This window comes from Sparus aurata, chromosome 24 (genome assembly GCF_900880675.1).
Source record: "Sparus aurata chromosome 24, fSpaAur1.1, whole genome shotgun sequence".
In the NCBI taxonomy this organism is placed as follows: domain Eukaryota; kingdom Metazoa; phylum Chordata; class Actinopteri; order Spariformes; family Sparidae; genus Sparus; species Sparus aurata.
This window is the reverse complement of record NC_044210.1, coordinates 2,361,989-2,376,038: the sequence shown is the minus strand read 5'-3', so window position 1 is coordinate 2,376,038 and position 14,050 is coordinate 2,361,989. Positions and strand designations below refer to the sequence as shown.

The 14,050-nt window shown below is 40.9% G+C and overlaps 1 protein-coding gene across 2 annotated transcripts in view; it reads left to right on the top strand.

Annotated features, from left to right (window-relative positions):
- The window catches only part of nlgn4xa (neuroligin 4 X-linked a), a 111,070-nt gene that overhangs the window by 25,298 nt on the left and 71,722 nt on the right, over positions 1 to 14,050 (top strand). The window contains exon 3 of one of the 2 annotated variants that reach the window (XM_030410141.1): positions 12,630 to 12,692. The exons of the other annotated variant lie outside the window; for it this stretch is intronic. Within the exon in view, the coding sequence (XP_030266001.1) occupies positions 12,630 to 12,692 (63 nt within the window). The remainder of the gene's footprint in view (positions 1 to 12,629; positions 12,693 to 14,050) is intronic. 2 annotated transcript variants of the gene reach the window in all.

The following is a 14,050-nucleotide window of genomic DNA, read 5'->3' as shown; positions in this document are numbered from 1 at the left end:
ATAAAACACATTGTAACTGTGTTTTGTTGCCATACAAATAAAGACTATAATTATCTTATATTGTTAGTATAAAGGACTGTTAGTCAATCAGATTATTCTCACACGTGTAGCAGACATTACCTAATAGATGGGTATATAAAGGCATGTATTCACAATGCGTTATGGCGCACAATGGCTGCTTTGACGCTGTTGGAGGATGTGGCAAACGGAAGGATACGAGGGAGCGGAACTTCAGAGACCAGCAAGATCCACTGGCCAACAGTGATGAGTGGCTGATGGGCCCAGCGTTAGAGAGGAGCACCCGCAGAAACCACGCCGTGCCAGTCCCGCTTCAAGTGCTCACAACACTCGGGTTTCAACCGGCACATTCCAGAGGGAATTGGCTGACAGGTCAGGGGTATCCCAGCCAACCTTTAGCCGTGTCATGCCAGACGTGTTAGGAGGTATAATTGGTTTGTCGCAGCAGTACATAAAGTTTCCTTAAACGGTGGGCAAACAGGCAAATAAAAATGCGCAATTTGCAGCAATGTCTGGTTTCCCAAATGTAATATCGGTGCCACTAACTGCACTCATGTTGCTATAAGAGCACCGAGTGAGAATGAATTGGGCCGGCACCGGTGTCCCCCTCCACCTCCATCACCACGTCACTCAGGAGGGATTCCCTGATGATCCCCGCCAGTTGTTCATCCAGCGGGGTGAGCTCCGGTCGGCCCGTTCCCCCGCCCTCACACAGACGCTCGGCCTGTGTGACGCCAGGCGCTTTTTTGCTTCCACTTTTACATCTGTTCACTTTTTTTTCACTTCGGCCACACTCCGACCTTCTGAGGCAACAGCATTTACATTGTCTGCCACATGCTGCCACTCTAGAGCCTTTTTGGCATTAGTGACCCGACCCAACACTGTGTCCACCTAATAATACAGCCTTCCACTTCTCCACCTCCCCGACAACTTCCACCTCACAGTGGGTGAAATTGTGCTTCTTCGCCTTTCTCTCTGCTTTCGGCATGCTTTCAGTCATGAATGAATATTAATTAGGGGCGTTTCTCCGAATATTCATAGGCAAATATGGGCGTGGTATGACCCGCACACAGGTGCGCCACATTTAGAGTGGATTGTGATTTATAAAGGGAAATCGGTGTGCGCGCACTGTTTTATAATCAGGATATTTTTGTGCTTACGCACTTTCTGTGTTTCGTGCGTACGCAACCTTTTGACGTCAATCCTACGCACAGTTTGATAAACGAGGCCCCTGAATTATAAAAAAAAATTAACTAATAACAAAAAGTTTAGGGAAAAGCAGTGTTGACATTATTTCAAAGACATCTATGCAGTGTGTTTCAGAGAAGTCTACTGAAGTCAGCATTCTAACCAGCTAACACTAGTTCGTCCTGTCTCAGAATACCACTTAGTACCAGCAAGAAGGGAGAGTCCGACTGTAGTTTCAGCTAGCTGATTTATGCCACATGTTATGCCTTTATGCCACCTGTTTATTAATAAAGGGTAATAAATAAACAAAAAAACTCACAAAATGTCATGAAATGAAATACTCTGACTTCAATTGTCCAAAGCATACAATACAGCTAACTCTGTCTGTTAGAGTTCTCAACGGGTCGGCCCGGCCCGACAAACCCGACCGGACCCGCAAGTTCGAGCCGGGTTTGGGCCGAAAAAATACGCAAATGAGCCGGGTCGGGTTCGGGCCCGGTTCGGGCAGACAATTCATGCTAGTGTGTCGGGCTGCGTCGGGTTCGGGCTTAAAAACCCGCGGGCCGGGTCGGGTTGTAATTTTCATGCCCGTTGAGAACTCTAGTGTCTGTATTCAAGTTTCTCGATTATTGAACTAAGATGAGCTCAACTGCCTCATTGACTGATCATGAAACACGTCTCCCCAAAAGTCATAGTCCTAGTCAGAGCCACTGAATTACGTCTGTTTATCTCCTGTCATCAAAACTGAGCTCAGTTGGTCTTGAAGACTATGTCCAGTCCCCTTCAATCCTGGTGACTACAGCTGTGATCCAGGACCCGGTCCAGGCAAACTCTGGGGCCACTGGCTCCAGAGCTAACTGAAGCATGAGCTTGATAGCTAAAGGTGACTAGCTATAGCCAAGGACAGCTAGCAAAGAGCAGAAGCGGTTGGTTAATCGGGTGATACGTGTCCTGCTATGTTTTTGGAGCCACCTTTGAATTTTGGCCAATAACCACACAGATGACACCTTTACACAATAAGGCAATCATCAAAAAGTTTACAAGAGATACATTCTCCGTCAGTTGACTCATTGATAATCACTGGCTATTTGCAGTATAGGATTTTTATTACCTGCAAAACATCAGGTAGTGTGTCCTGAAAGCCAGTTTCAAGGTTTGAAAAAAAAATTCAGAATGCGCTGTTGTTCAGCACAGCAACTCAGACTTTATCCATTTATCCGACAGGGCTTTGAAAGGTTTTCATCAGAGCAGGCATTGTGAAACATGATGCACTGCATTAGTCCAGGCAGCACTATGTCTCTAAGCTATTTTTAATGGATTTTTGAAAGCAATGGGAGCCAGCGTGTGCTTCGAGATGAGGTGAACCTGTAGAAAAACACACCGCTGTGACTTCAGACTGTTTGTGTAAACCACCCAAAGGAGTTATGAAGTTTTCATCCGAACACAAAGGAAAATGTGAGGGCTTGTTTAACATCTGCATTCTGGTAAACAAACCATTTGGATTCAATTTTTCAGATGCAGATAACGTATTCGAATAGTCCAATTTTGTTTGAGCATTATTTTTCATTAGCGCAATTAGAGAAAAAAAACAGTGTGAGGAGAGTACAGACACTAATGTGTCTGTACAGCGGGGCTCAGCGGGGAGTGACATGTCTATCCCAGTTAGAGCTCCCCTTGCTGCCCATCATCTTTATATCCCCTGAGTTGGCCTTTTCATAAATCCGGTGTAATGTCAAAATATCCTGCCAGCCGAGGATCAGGGAGGGATTTATAGTTTTACTGCACCTCAAGTGGGTTGACAGATTAAGCGACGCCTATTCTTTTGTCATCTGATTTGGAGTTGAAAGAGGAAATCCACTATGGCCAGCACAGAGCATGCCCAAATGACTCTATTGTCAGAGCTCTTTGGATGTCCTTCTGAATTCATTGGCCGAGCAGACAAGGTGCCGGCTGTCTGCGGCTGAAATGCCCCGAGAAGCTCGTGTGCATAAAGAGAGAAAGAGGCTACAAGGATATGGAGTGTGGAAGAATAAGAGAAAGAGAGGCTAGTTGGGATAGCGCCTGTGTGAGTGTTAAGGCGGTAAAGCTGGCTTTATCAGCCTCTGCAGTAGACCGACTGGGGACGAGGCACGCAGCTATATAGTGAATTAATCAGAGTGAAGATGTTTCCTCGGGTGGGTGGTGGGGGTCTTTCTCAGAGGGGGAGACAATGCCTCGGCTGCCTCGTCTCCACTTTTTAATTGTCGACATCTACCGCATTACTGTCTGTTTTACTGCTCGACACTCAACTCAGATGTAAAACCCAGCGCAGTGTTAAAGCCGCCTGTTCCCTTCATATGCCCTTCCACAGGCACGACCAACGGCTTAATGTTTCAGCAGCGGCAGCAGCCCTGATTTATTCCAAGCGCCCAAACCAAAAGACATTTTTCAGCTTTTTGTGCAGCGGCGGAGCAAGCTGCTCCCCTTAAATTAAAATACTCGTTGCGAAGATTTTATAGGGCAAAGATAAAGTCAGGTAAACTGAGGTAAACAAAGAGAGAGAGAGGGAGAGAGAGAGAGAGAGAGAGAGAGAGGGAGAGAGAGAGACAGAGAGAGAGAGAGAGACAGAGAGAGAGAATAGCTGTAAGACTGCATTTTTTCCCAAGCCACTGCAGCTCAGTTTTATTTACTTGCGTCTCGATGCCAAACACATCAAGTGATTATGTAATTTTGTAGGGCGTAAAGTCAGCACTTCCCCTTTATTTGCTGTAGCCTACAGTCCAAATCTGTGCTACACTCAGGCACAAACTGCCTGCACTGTTGCGGAAATAACATGGAGCAAGATCAGCTTTGTGAGTTTCTAGTTTCTATTATTTTTCTGAAATAAATGAAAAAAAAAAAAACTCTTATTTTTTTCACCTTTCTCTTTAATACATCCACACAGTGATATCAGCTGCTATAAACACTTTCATAACGCTGGAGTACTGAAGATTTATAATGCCCATATAAAAACAAATCTTTACTTTAAATCTTGACTTTGATTATTTACTACAATCAAAATCTAATTAAGGTGTATGATAACATGACATACATAGAATTTTTTCTCTTTAAAGGACTAGTTCACCTAAAAATAGTAATGCAGTTATTATCTCTCCTCATGTGACTATAAAGTCAGGTGAAGTTTCCCTGTCCACAAAACGCTTCTCTTGCTGACATGAGCCGATGGCAGCAACAACATACAGCCTTTCTATTAGCGAACGCCCGCTAACACTTTCTAGCTGTCAACATTTTCCAATTATTGTGCCAAGATGATCCCGCTGAGCGTCTGTTTGTAAAGCTTCCCTCCTGTCCGTCCAGCTGGCTGCCCCACAGGAAAGTGGTTTCATTTGAGTGGCTGTTTGTAACTCCGAGTAACACCAAGCCACACCCCCAAACCGTGATTGGACAGTTAATTGTTTTCTCCTTTGGCACGAACAGCATCGCTCTGTCTTCAAAATGTGGATGTGGATGTTATTTCACTGTGACGTGAAAATGTCATGCAAGAAGGAAAAACAAAGACAAAAAGCTCAACTATTGTCTTTAATTGTAATTATGACAAAGAAGAAAGGAAGGAAGAAATGACAGGGGGAGGGAATGAAATAAGGAGGGAAGAAAGGAAGGAAGAAAAGAATGACGCAGGATGAAGGGAGGGATGAAGGAATGAAGGAATGAAGGAATGAAATGCAGTCCATTCTATTTCTTTATTTGATTTGGTTTGATTTAGGCATTTTAAATCTTCCAGACTGGAGATTCGGCTGCAGCAAAAAAAAAGGTTTCAGCAGCAGCAGAGATTTATTCCAAGCTCCCAACTGGAACATACATTTTTCTGCTTTTTGTGCAGTGTCAATTAGTTTCACATAAATAGATGCACTGTAGATTTATGCAGGACTTATCAACAGTAAGGTGAAAGGAAGGACCCCGGCTGAAAACCTGGTTTTTAAACAGAGTTGTTTAATCAAGTGCCTCACTGTGACTGTCCTGGGGCCAGGTTGTATTTTAGCACTACAGTACTGTTTGGCTGAATAATGCAAACTTGGCGGCGACAGGGCACGGAGGGCAGGGGAGCAGTCAGTGGGAGTGGATGGGGACAATCATTTTTTTTTTTTTTTTAAATACATCTATAGTGCACACATTGACGCAGAAAGCCAGTTGGTTGAAGACATGACCTGCATTTTTTTATGTGGTCAGTACACAGGTGGAAAATTGTGGCTTAGACCATCAAACTGTTCTGTTGTCTATGTGTCTTTACCCTATCTGAGACTATACACTTTATTTATACCCTCCACTTTTTGGGCCTTTATAGAAGCCCCGGCTCAGGGCACATGAGCTAAGCATTCTGCTTGTTTGTCAAATTTGTCAAATAAATAGGAGTGGAATTAATTTATCAAGTTTATTCCAATTTTTTCTGTATTCTTTGTCTTTGAATCATTTTAATGCAGTGTCGGTAACGTCCATGTCATTATCGGCTATGGTTGAGATTAGCATAATTGTGCCTCAGCATGACTTAAAAACGGTTAATCATCACTGATGCACTGATACACCACCCAGATAGCATACTAAATGGCCCAAATCCATTTCACCCACAGTGTTGCATAACCAACAGGTGCAAGCTGGGTCGAGCTAAAATATTATGCTAACCTGCTCACGGCCGATCCTCCAGTAGTCACTTTTATGTTTGCTTAGATGTGTTAGAGGCCTCACTGATGTTTTTAATAATCCCAGACATGTCGGCGATTGTCTGGAATAATCTGATTACCTGGACACTAGTTTTCTGCTGCCGATGGCAAGTTTCATGTTACTGCGTGGGACCACTTTTACAGTTGATCTAACAATGGAGCCATCTCAGTCCAGTTGCCTTCCAAGAGCATTCGTGTTCATAAGTAGGGTTTTTCTAAAATGAGTTTTGCCTTTAAGGAGCACGGCTTTACAGAACTATGTGTAAATGTCACCCTTTTTTTCCCCAAAAGCCACTGACAGCTGGACAATGGTAGAAAATAAAGTAGTGAGGCACAATAGTGTTTGTGGTGTTGGGCAAGTTCCTTTCAAAATGCAATATATTACATATTACTAGTTACCTTCATTTTAAAGTAACATATTACATCTGTAACTATCTGTAGAGTAATCTATTAATTATAACACTGCTTTTTAGTCACTTTCACCGAATGCCCAAGAAAAATATTGTCAAACTTGGAAAAACAGACTCCGTCATGACTGGCCTTATCCCAGTGTTTACTGTTTAATCTAAGAATGTTGCTATAACCAGAGCTGTGATCTTGTGGCCCTCTTTTTTCAGCACTAAGTGGCCGTCAAGTGCTCAAAGTGCCTTTGAATGCAGCTGCCATTTTCTCTTTCATTGCATGGGGGCTTATGACAGGAATATAATGCAGGGAGAGGCTGTAGGACTTCAGACTGAGTCACGACGCAGCAGAGCGACGGAGAGGTAGTATCTGTTTCATGAATTCCCCCTTCTCTCAGTCCGCCTAATGTTGCGTCAAAAGCAACAGATATAACAACAGCCAGGATGTGACATTTGAATCTGTAGTCTTGTGACATGCAGCGCTTGGTTGCCATCAGCCTGTCTTCAAGGTAGCCCTGGAAAAATACAGGATGTCACGTGATGCGGAATGACACATATCAAAGATGGAAAACAGCTTGGACACTTCTTCACTTCTGTTTCCTCTGAGGAGCTTGTTGTGGCGGCTGTCAGCACACATAATACGGTTATTGTTCCAGTGTGGCATTTTTTTCTTTACTTTGACTCAAAAACATACCATTAGTCTATCAATATGTGCGTAATGTCATTTATTTTCTTGCCCGTTTTTTTTTTCAAAGGCTGTGTTTCTCACTGTCAGTTGATTGCTGTCAGCAGCAGTCACACTCACCACACTAGCATTCTTCTTACTACCTATTTGTTTTTCTTCCGTGGCTTTATTTTGCACACTGTAACTCAAATTCCATGTATATCATTCCAGCCCATTCTCACTCCTCTAGCACTGCAGTAATCCTTGAAGTGTCCATCTATTGTAGTAGTATACAGAGTTATATCACTTATGTAACCATAAGCCTGTGTAACACAACTGAAGGTAATTATCTTAATTCAAAGTATGATCTTTTCCTAAACATACCTAAGCAGGTTCGGTTTGTCAGCATGCTTTATTGTGGACATTTCTCAGTATGTTTTATCAGTAGCTTGACCGCAGAGTATTCATTTTAAATGTATGTTTTCATTTGAGTGTAATCACCGTTAACAAGCACTAAAACCTCTTAGGTTAGGTTTAGGAAAAGATCGTTCTTTGGGTTGAAATAACTACATTCAGTCTTGTTACATAGGGTTAGGGTTACGTTCACTTAAATGACGTAACTCAACGTCATGTAACATAAGTGAATTACTGGAAGTGTGTCACAAGTTCTGTAATATGTTAACTTAATAATCAATGTTATTTGGAAAAAGTTGTCTCAGTCATGGGGGCTAGGAAGAAGGTGGATACGTTTTTTACAAGTTAGACTGTATATAATGGTAATACATTAATACATGAATAAATCATAATAACTCTATTGGTCCCTTCAGGGCCATTGTATTTATAACTTTGCACTTGTACACACTGCAAACTTCATTTGAATTTCAGAATGCTGAGCTTTGCACACTGATCACCTGTCGTCATGCTGGCCATAAAGTCGCATCTCTCAGCCGATTCATTACGATCACAAGTTTTATATAACAAATACAGCAAAGGTGATTGTAAATTCAGCATCCAAGCTCATGACAGCCATGTACTGTACATTTTACTTTTCTGAGTGTGTAAAGCAGCTGTGAAATATTCATTTCACGAAATGGAGGTTGTACATATATACATCTTTATGTTTTCTTATTCACTGAGGCTGGCATGTTTTGTGTGTGTGTGTGTGTGTGTGTGTATGTGTGTGCGCGCGTGTGTGTAGGTGTGTGCGCAAGAACAGCCTGAACAGATGTGCTTGTTCACGCCTGGCCAGGTTACACTGACATGGCACTAGCCCGTATTTGTGCAGCTTTCTCTCTCAGTGAGCAGCTATATTGTGCAAACACTCCACCATCCCAGCTATGCTGCCACATTATGTGCCTGTTGAGACCTATTCTCCACCATTTGCTGATCAGTGACTGCTGCAGCACGCATCATGGAGGTGGGAGCACAATGAGATGAGCAGATGATACATTGTGAACAGTGTAAGAGTTTAAGGACTATTGGGCAGCATGGATAATAAGCCTTTTTTTTTTTTTTTTTAGTAAAATCACTCATTTATACCATGCCTGCTTTGTTTTATTACAGTGCATCAGCTCTTGCAGCCATAAGCCCATATTATACCTCCTATTTTAAAGACACACTCCATAGTTTTGTTTTAGCGGCAAGTAGTATTATCAAAATGATTACATTCCCTCTGAACTGGTGAGCTTTTGAAAGTCACCACAGCTTACAGATCACGAGTTGCAAGAACAAGTTGAGGAAACAGAATGGTTCAGCATTTAGGAAAATAGACTTTTGTTTCAGAAGAGTGATATCAGTGACATGTCTGCATGTTAAATACAGAGCTGAGGTCAGGATGCAGTTAGCCTAGCTTAGCACAACCACTGGAATCAAGGGGAAACAGCTAGTCTGGCTCTGTCCAAAAAAAAAAAAAACATGTTGCAAATCTCTTTAAATTGGATTTCTTAAATGTAAATGGCAGTTGTCAGGGCACAAAACCAATAATCTGTCGATCTTTACAAAGACAGATGCGGTGGTCTAACAATAGCATAGCCATCAGTGATGAAAACAAACAGATATATGAATCTAACCAACCAAGTGGATATTCTGCAGAAGGCTTTGAGTCCTGTACATTGTAGATCTCCAGCCCAGTCACCAGGATATAAAGTTAGCAGTAAAATTTCTGCAAACCACAGATACGTCCAAGATTGACATCTGTGCCAAACGTGGCATGTCATGGTTACATTACAATGCTCATTAGCTGACTTTGACATCAGGAGGTGGAGGAGACAGAGGAAGCGGTATTATAGTCAGTTAGGCTGCCAAACGGCCCACTGGAGTTCAAATCAAAGCTGTTGTTTTTTAAAGAACACCTATGGACATTTTCAATTGTTTTTGTTATGACCAATACCAGGTATTTTTAACAGGAAGTTGGACATTATCATCCATGATCGTGGCGACCAAAACAGGAATATTAAGCCATAGAATGATTTTTCCTTAACCATGTGGTTTTTAGGTCTAAACCTAAGCAGAGCATGAGCACAGCTTTGTGACAACAGAGACAGAGAAATGAACTTGTCTGTGGTATTGCAGAAACGTCCAGAGATAACATTTATTGTGATCATTGGGTTGGATATCTCCCAGCAGCTGTTGGCGAAAAGTAGAAGAGCTGAAAGTTCAGCATGAAAAGATTGTTTTCTCCACCAGTTACAGCAGGCAAAGCTATTTGTCTGAAAAGACAGTGGAGTGAAGTGGAGCCTGAGCTAATATCACACTGCTTTACTGTAAATATGCTTCCATCTTATAAGCTAACACTGCTGCCTGATGCCCATTCCTGTCCAACAGGTCAGTGCTATCTGACAAGATCAAGACTGAAGGACCTTAATATTTTTGAAAGCGGTTGCGTCTCAAATGTTGCTGTAAGTAAAGCTTGTCTGCTTGCTGTTCATGTTTATTTGGCAAGCCACCAGCTGGCAAAGAGAGCTCCAATTACAGGAGCTGTATCTACAACTAATGCCCATCACCTCATGTTTAACATCCAAATACCTCTCTGGGTTGGAGAGCTTGATAGAGTTCCTAGAATACACTTATACCAACCCCAACCCTACCACTCATTATTTTGATCAACATCTGTAACTGAAACCAAGCACAGGTATATTTAAAAAATAGTATGATTCCATAGTAGCGGTGACTGTTGGGGGTGTTTTTTTCTCTGATCTGACATGATTGATCTGCCCTTGTTCACCACAGTCGGACACACCAGTTCATGCTTCTGGCCCGATCAGAATTGTATTTGTACAGACAGCAATGTGTGTGCAGTACAACAAGTATGCTGTAATAACAGATCACCCCCAAAACGGTGTTTCTTCATCCAAATGGTTTGATTTGTCCTGGTTCTGTCTCTGTGAATTCTGCCACTAATTCAACAGTATATTGACAAAAGAAAAACAAATCTGCAGGAGCATATATTCAAGAATCAGAAGATCAAAAGAGACCCTGTGACAACTACTTTTTATTTCCTTTTTTAGACCATGCCCTGTCAAAAGACACCTGAGCCTTTATTAGCATTATTACATTACATTACAATATATTATATTATATTATATTATATAATATTCGGACAAGAACAGAACTCTATCATTCAGACTAAAAGTCAATATGAGCACCACAGGTAAATATTTAACTGAAAGTAATTAATACATACCATTCAAATAAGCCAATATATCAACAGTATTTCTTTCCATTTCTTTCCATTTATATACTTTTATATTCAAGGCATACAGACACAAAGAATCAAAACAAAACAAGACAAAAGATTTCAGGCACTTTAATGGAGCCTAGTGTTAATGTTGGGAAAGACAACACCCTCCTTTTACATGTATACCAGTGATAAGAAAGCCACATCACATATGATGTTGGGAATACACAGTACAGTAGTGCTAGTACTGTTGACTTTGATTTTAGATTGGTTGGTGGGCTCAGATTCAGTCCTGTTAGACTGTGTTGAGCTATGTGGTGTTTGTTGGCAGATTTCTTTGAGCTCAGTTTGCAATTTTTTTATATATTTTTTTTTTCTTACTACAGAGCGCCCGAAAACACTTTCTTGCCAGAAAATAGAAAATCACATTGTGTTGCGTTGACAACCAACAAATGTGAGTCTTTAGCTGATGAAACATTATTAAAAATGCTCAAATAGAATTGTGCTTAAGGCACCCCAGGGTGCAGCAGCACCCATTAGGGAACCAATGGCTTAAAGTGTTGTGATGTGTTCCTTTTATTTGATTTGATTAATTCATTTTTTCATCATTGCTTTATTAGTTTTTTACCTTTTTGGAAGTATTTTTTGTATTTCTATAAAATGTGAATCATATAAAACTACAACTTCACTGTTTTGAGTGTTGCTTCAGTTAAACCAACCAGATATATAACGTAACCAATCAGATAGAGCACAGCTTATGCAGTAAGAGGTGTCTGTTCCACTTGTTTTCTATGAGCAGTGAGCGATTTGCATGCCACTTATGCACCCTGCTCATCTTGCATTTTAGACACACTCTGAACAGAGTTTTGAAACAAAAAAAAAGACTTCAACTCAGAGCAGAAAAGCACCTATCATCATGCCCACACAGATCACTGTTGCCTTTTTGAGGAACAGCCTCAAAACAGTGTTAAAAGGCACAGCGCTGCACTTTTTTAGTCCGTTGTGCTTCAACAAAAACAGTCATGTAGTGCGCCTCTCTCTGTCTGATTGGGACCTAATCTGTAAATGAGAGTGAGGCTAAGCTAACCATCTTCTTCTTCCATCTTCATATTAACTGCACAGTCATGACACTGATGTTATCAATATACCTCATGGCAAGAAAGTGAATAAGCATATTTTTCCAAAATTTTGAACAAATATGTTTATGAATAATTTGGGGAATTTGGATGAAACAGCCCTTTAAATACCTAAAATACTGATTCTAGATAAAAGTTAGTGGCTACCAGTCATGCATACTACTTTACATAAAGTATATAAGAAAGGGAAATGTTATTTGAAAAAAAAAAAAAAAATTAATAACAGTTTTCATCGATGAAATACAATATATGTATTTGATTTTGGCAGCACGTTAGCCAAGAGACGGAGATGCAATGTTGACGAGCTTGCGGTGAGAAGATTCATGTCAGTCTCATGTTTGCATGTTAATTACGCATCTGTTAGGACTATGACTGTCACATCTGACAGAAATGGTTCTGACCTGAGAACATTGCTTTGTTTTTAATGTCTTTCAACTCACAGACCATCCTTTGAGCGATCATCACATCCCTGAGAAACATGAGCTCTTCATGTCTGAGTGATGGGCTTGCGTTGATGCTGCACACTGATTATACAGTTAATGAGAGTGTGTATCACATCAGTGTGGCAGATTTGTTTCAGCTGATGGAACTGTTTGGTCACAAATTGCTGTTTTGGCCCTGCTGGGCTGCTGTTTTGCACTTTGTTAGCGAAAGACTTCATCATACCACAGCTTTTTCAGCTCACAATGAATCTGTTTTTCCTCACACAGCATCCACCCCCTAACCTTTTTCATGCATTTTTAAATCAGATTTTTTTTTTTTTTTTGCTGGAAAAAAAAGTTTTTTTTTATTTTTTCTCTATTTTTTCTTTTTAAATGTCTCCCCTTACTCTACTTTTCTCCTCAACACCAGGGGCCAACTCAAACAAGGCGCAAGGCGCAGATTTCAACAGTAATGATGGTGGCGGTGATGAAGGTATTTTTCTCTCTTTTTTCCCCTTTTTGACCAACAAAATAAAAGCCTGACACTCGTGCATGACAGCAAACCTGCAGACTTCTTTTTGAAACAGTTTCTTTTGACCTCCCTCTCTTTTTTACCCCCCTCGAGGTGCATCTGAGTGCACTCGTCTCAGCTCCTCATTTTTGTATCAACCTCTTTCCTCTTTGGAGTCATGTAAATCAGAGGATCTTACCTGAGGTGAGAGGGCACCTCTAAACAGGAAGGAGGTCCCAGTAATCCTTATCTCACCTGTCGCTGCTGACTCAGACGTGATCTGAATTCAGCTCTGCATGTCATTTTGCCTCCTCTGATGAATTAAATTTTTATAAAGCGATCATGCCCCTCTCCTCCCTTTCTACATTTCCTTTTTTTTTCTTCTCCCATTGCTCGGTGAAGCATGAGCACTAACCCATGTTGTTTTGACAGTAGAAATTTGCTCATCAGTGGCTTGGAGAAAGAGAAAAATCTCTGCCACATGTGTTTTATTATTATTATTATTATTTTTTTTTTCTATTAACACCTTGTTTCTCTGCATGAAAATAACCAAATGGTGCCGCACTTTTTCTTGACTGTGTTGGGTAATCTGTGGGGACTGGCAGATGACTGGAGGTGAAAAAGCCATAGGAGACGTTTCAGTTAAAGGGCACCATTTGTCTTCTGGCGGAGAGACATGCAAGTGCCAGGAAAAGCAGTGACATTTCTGAATCCCATTATTATGGCCAGTTGTTCAGTTTTTACGGATGTTGCCCGAGAGAGTGATATTTGACATAATCCTCAACATGCATTCTTCTACACGAGTAAGCATTAGCCGGGCAGCTCTGTGTGCTGTGGATAGACCAGAAACCAGTCTTTAAAACAGATGTTTCTATTGGATTGTTCATAGAACACAAATATATGAAAGTGATAGGTCACTGCACCGACAGAATGGATTTTACTTATGGTTAGATAAAATAAATGACAAGCTATGAACAAATCAAACCTTAAAGTATGAATTCATTGGGTCTCCAAACTACTTTTTTCCTTAAGATCGACATGTTCTGTGTATTAGCTCTGCTGCCATTAATGCTCGTTATGCAAGGAGTGCTGCAACTCTCCACCTCGACTCCATCATCCAATTCATCCAACTAAGAAAATTACATATAAATTAGTCATCTATGGGTCCAAATATACTCTGAACTCTCAGCGACTGCTTTCCATCATACATAAGGGTATAGAGGTGTATGGAGATCCTGAGTGAAATAATAATATTAACTACAAATGATGATAATAAGAATAATAAGAATAATAGTATAATTATTAAGTAAACAATATAACAATTAACAATCAAAAGGTTT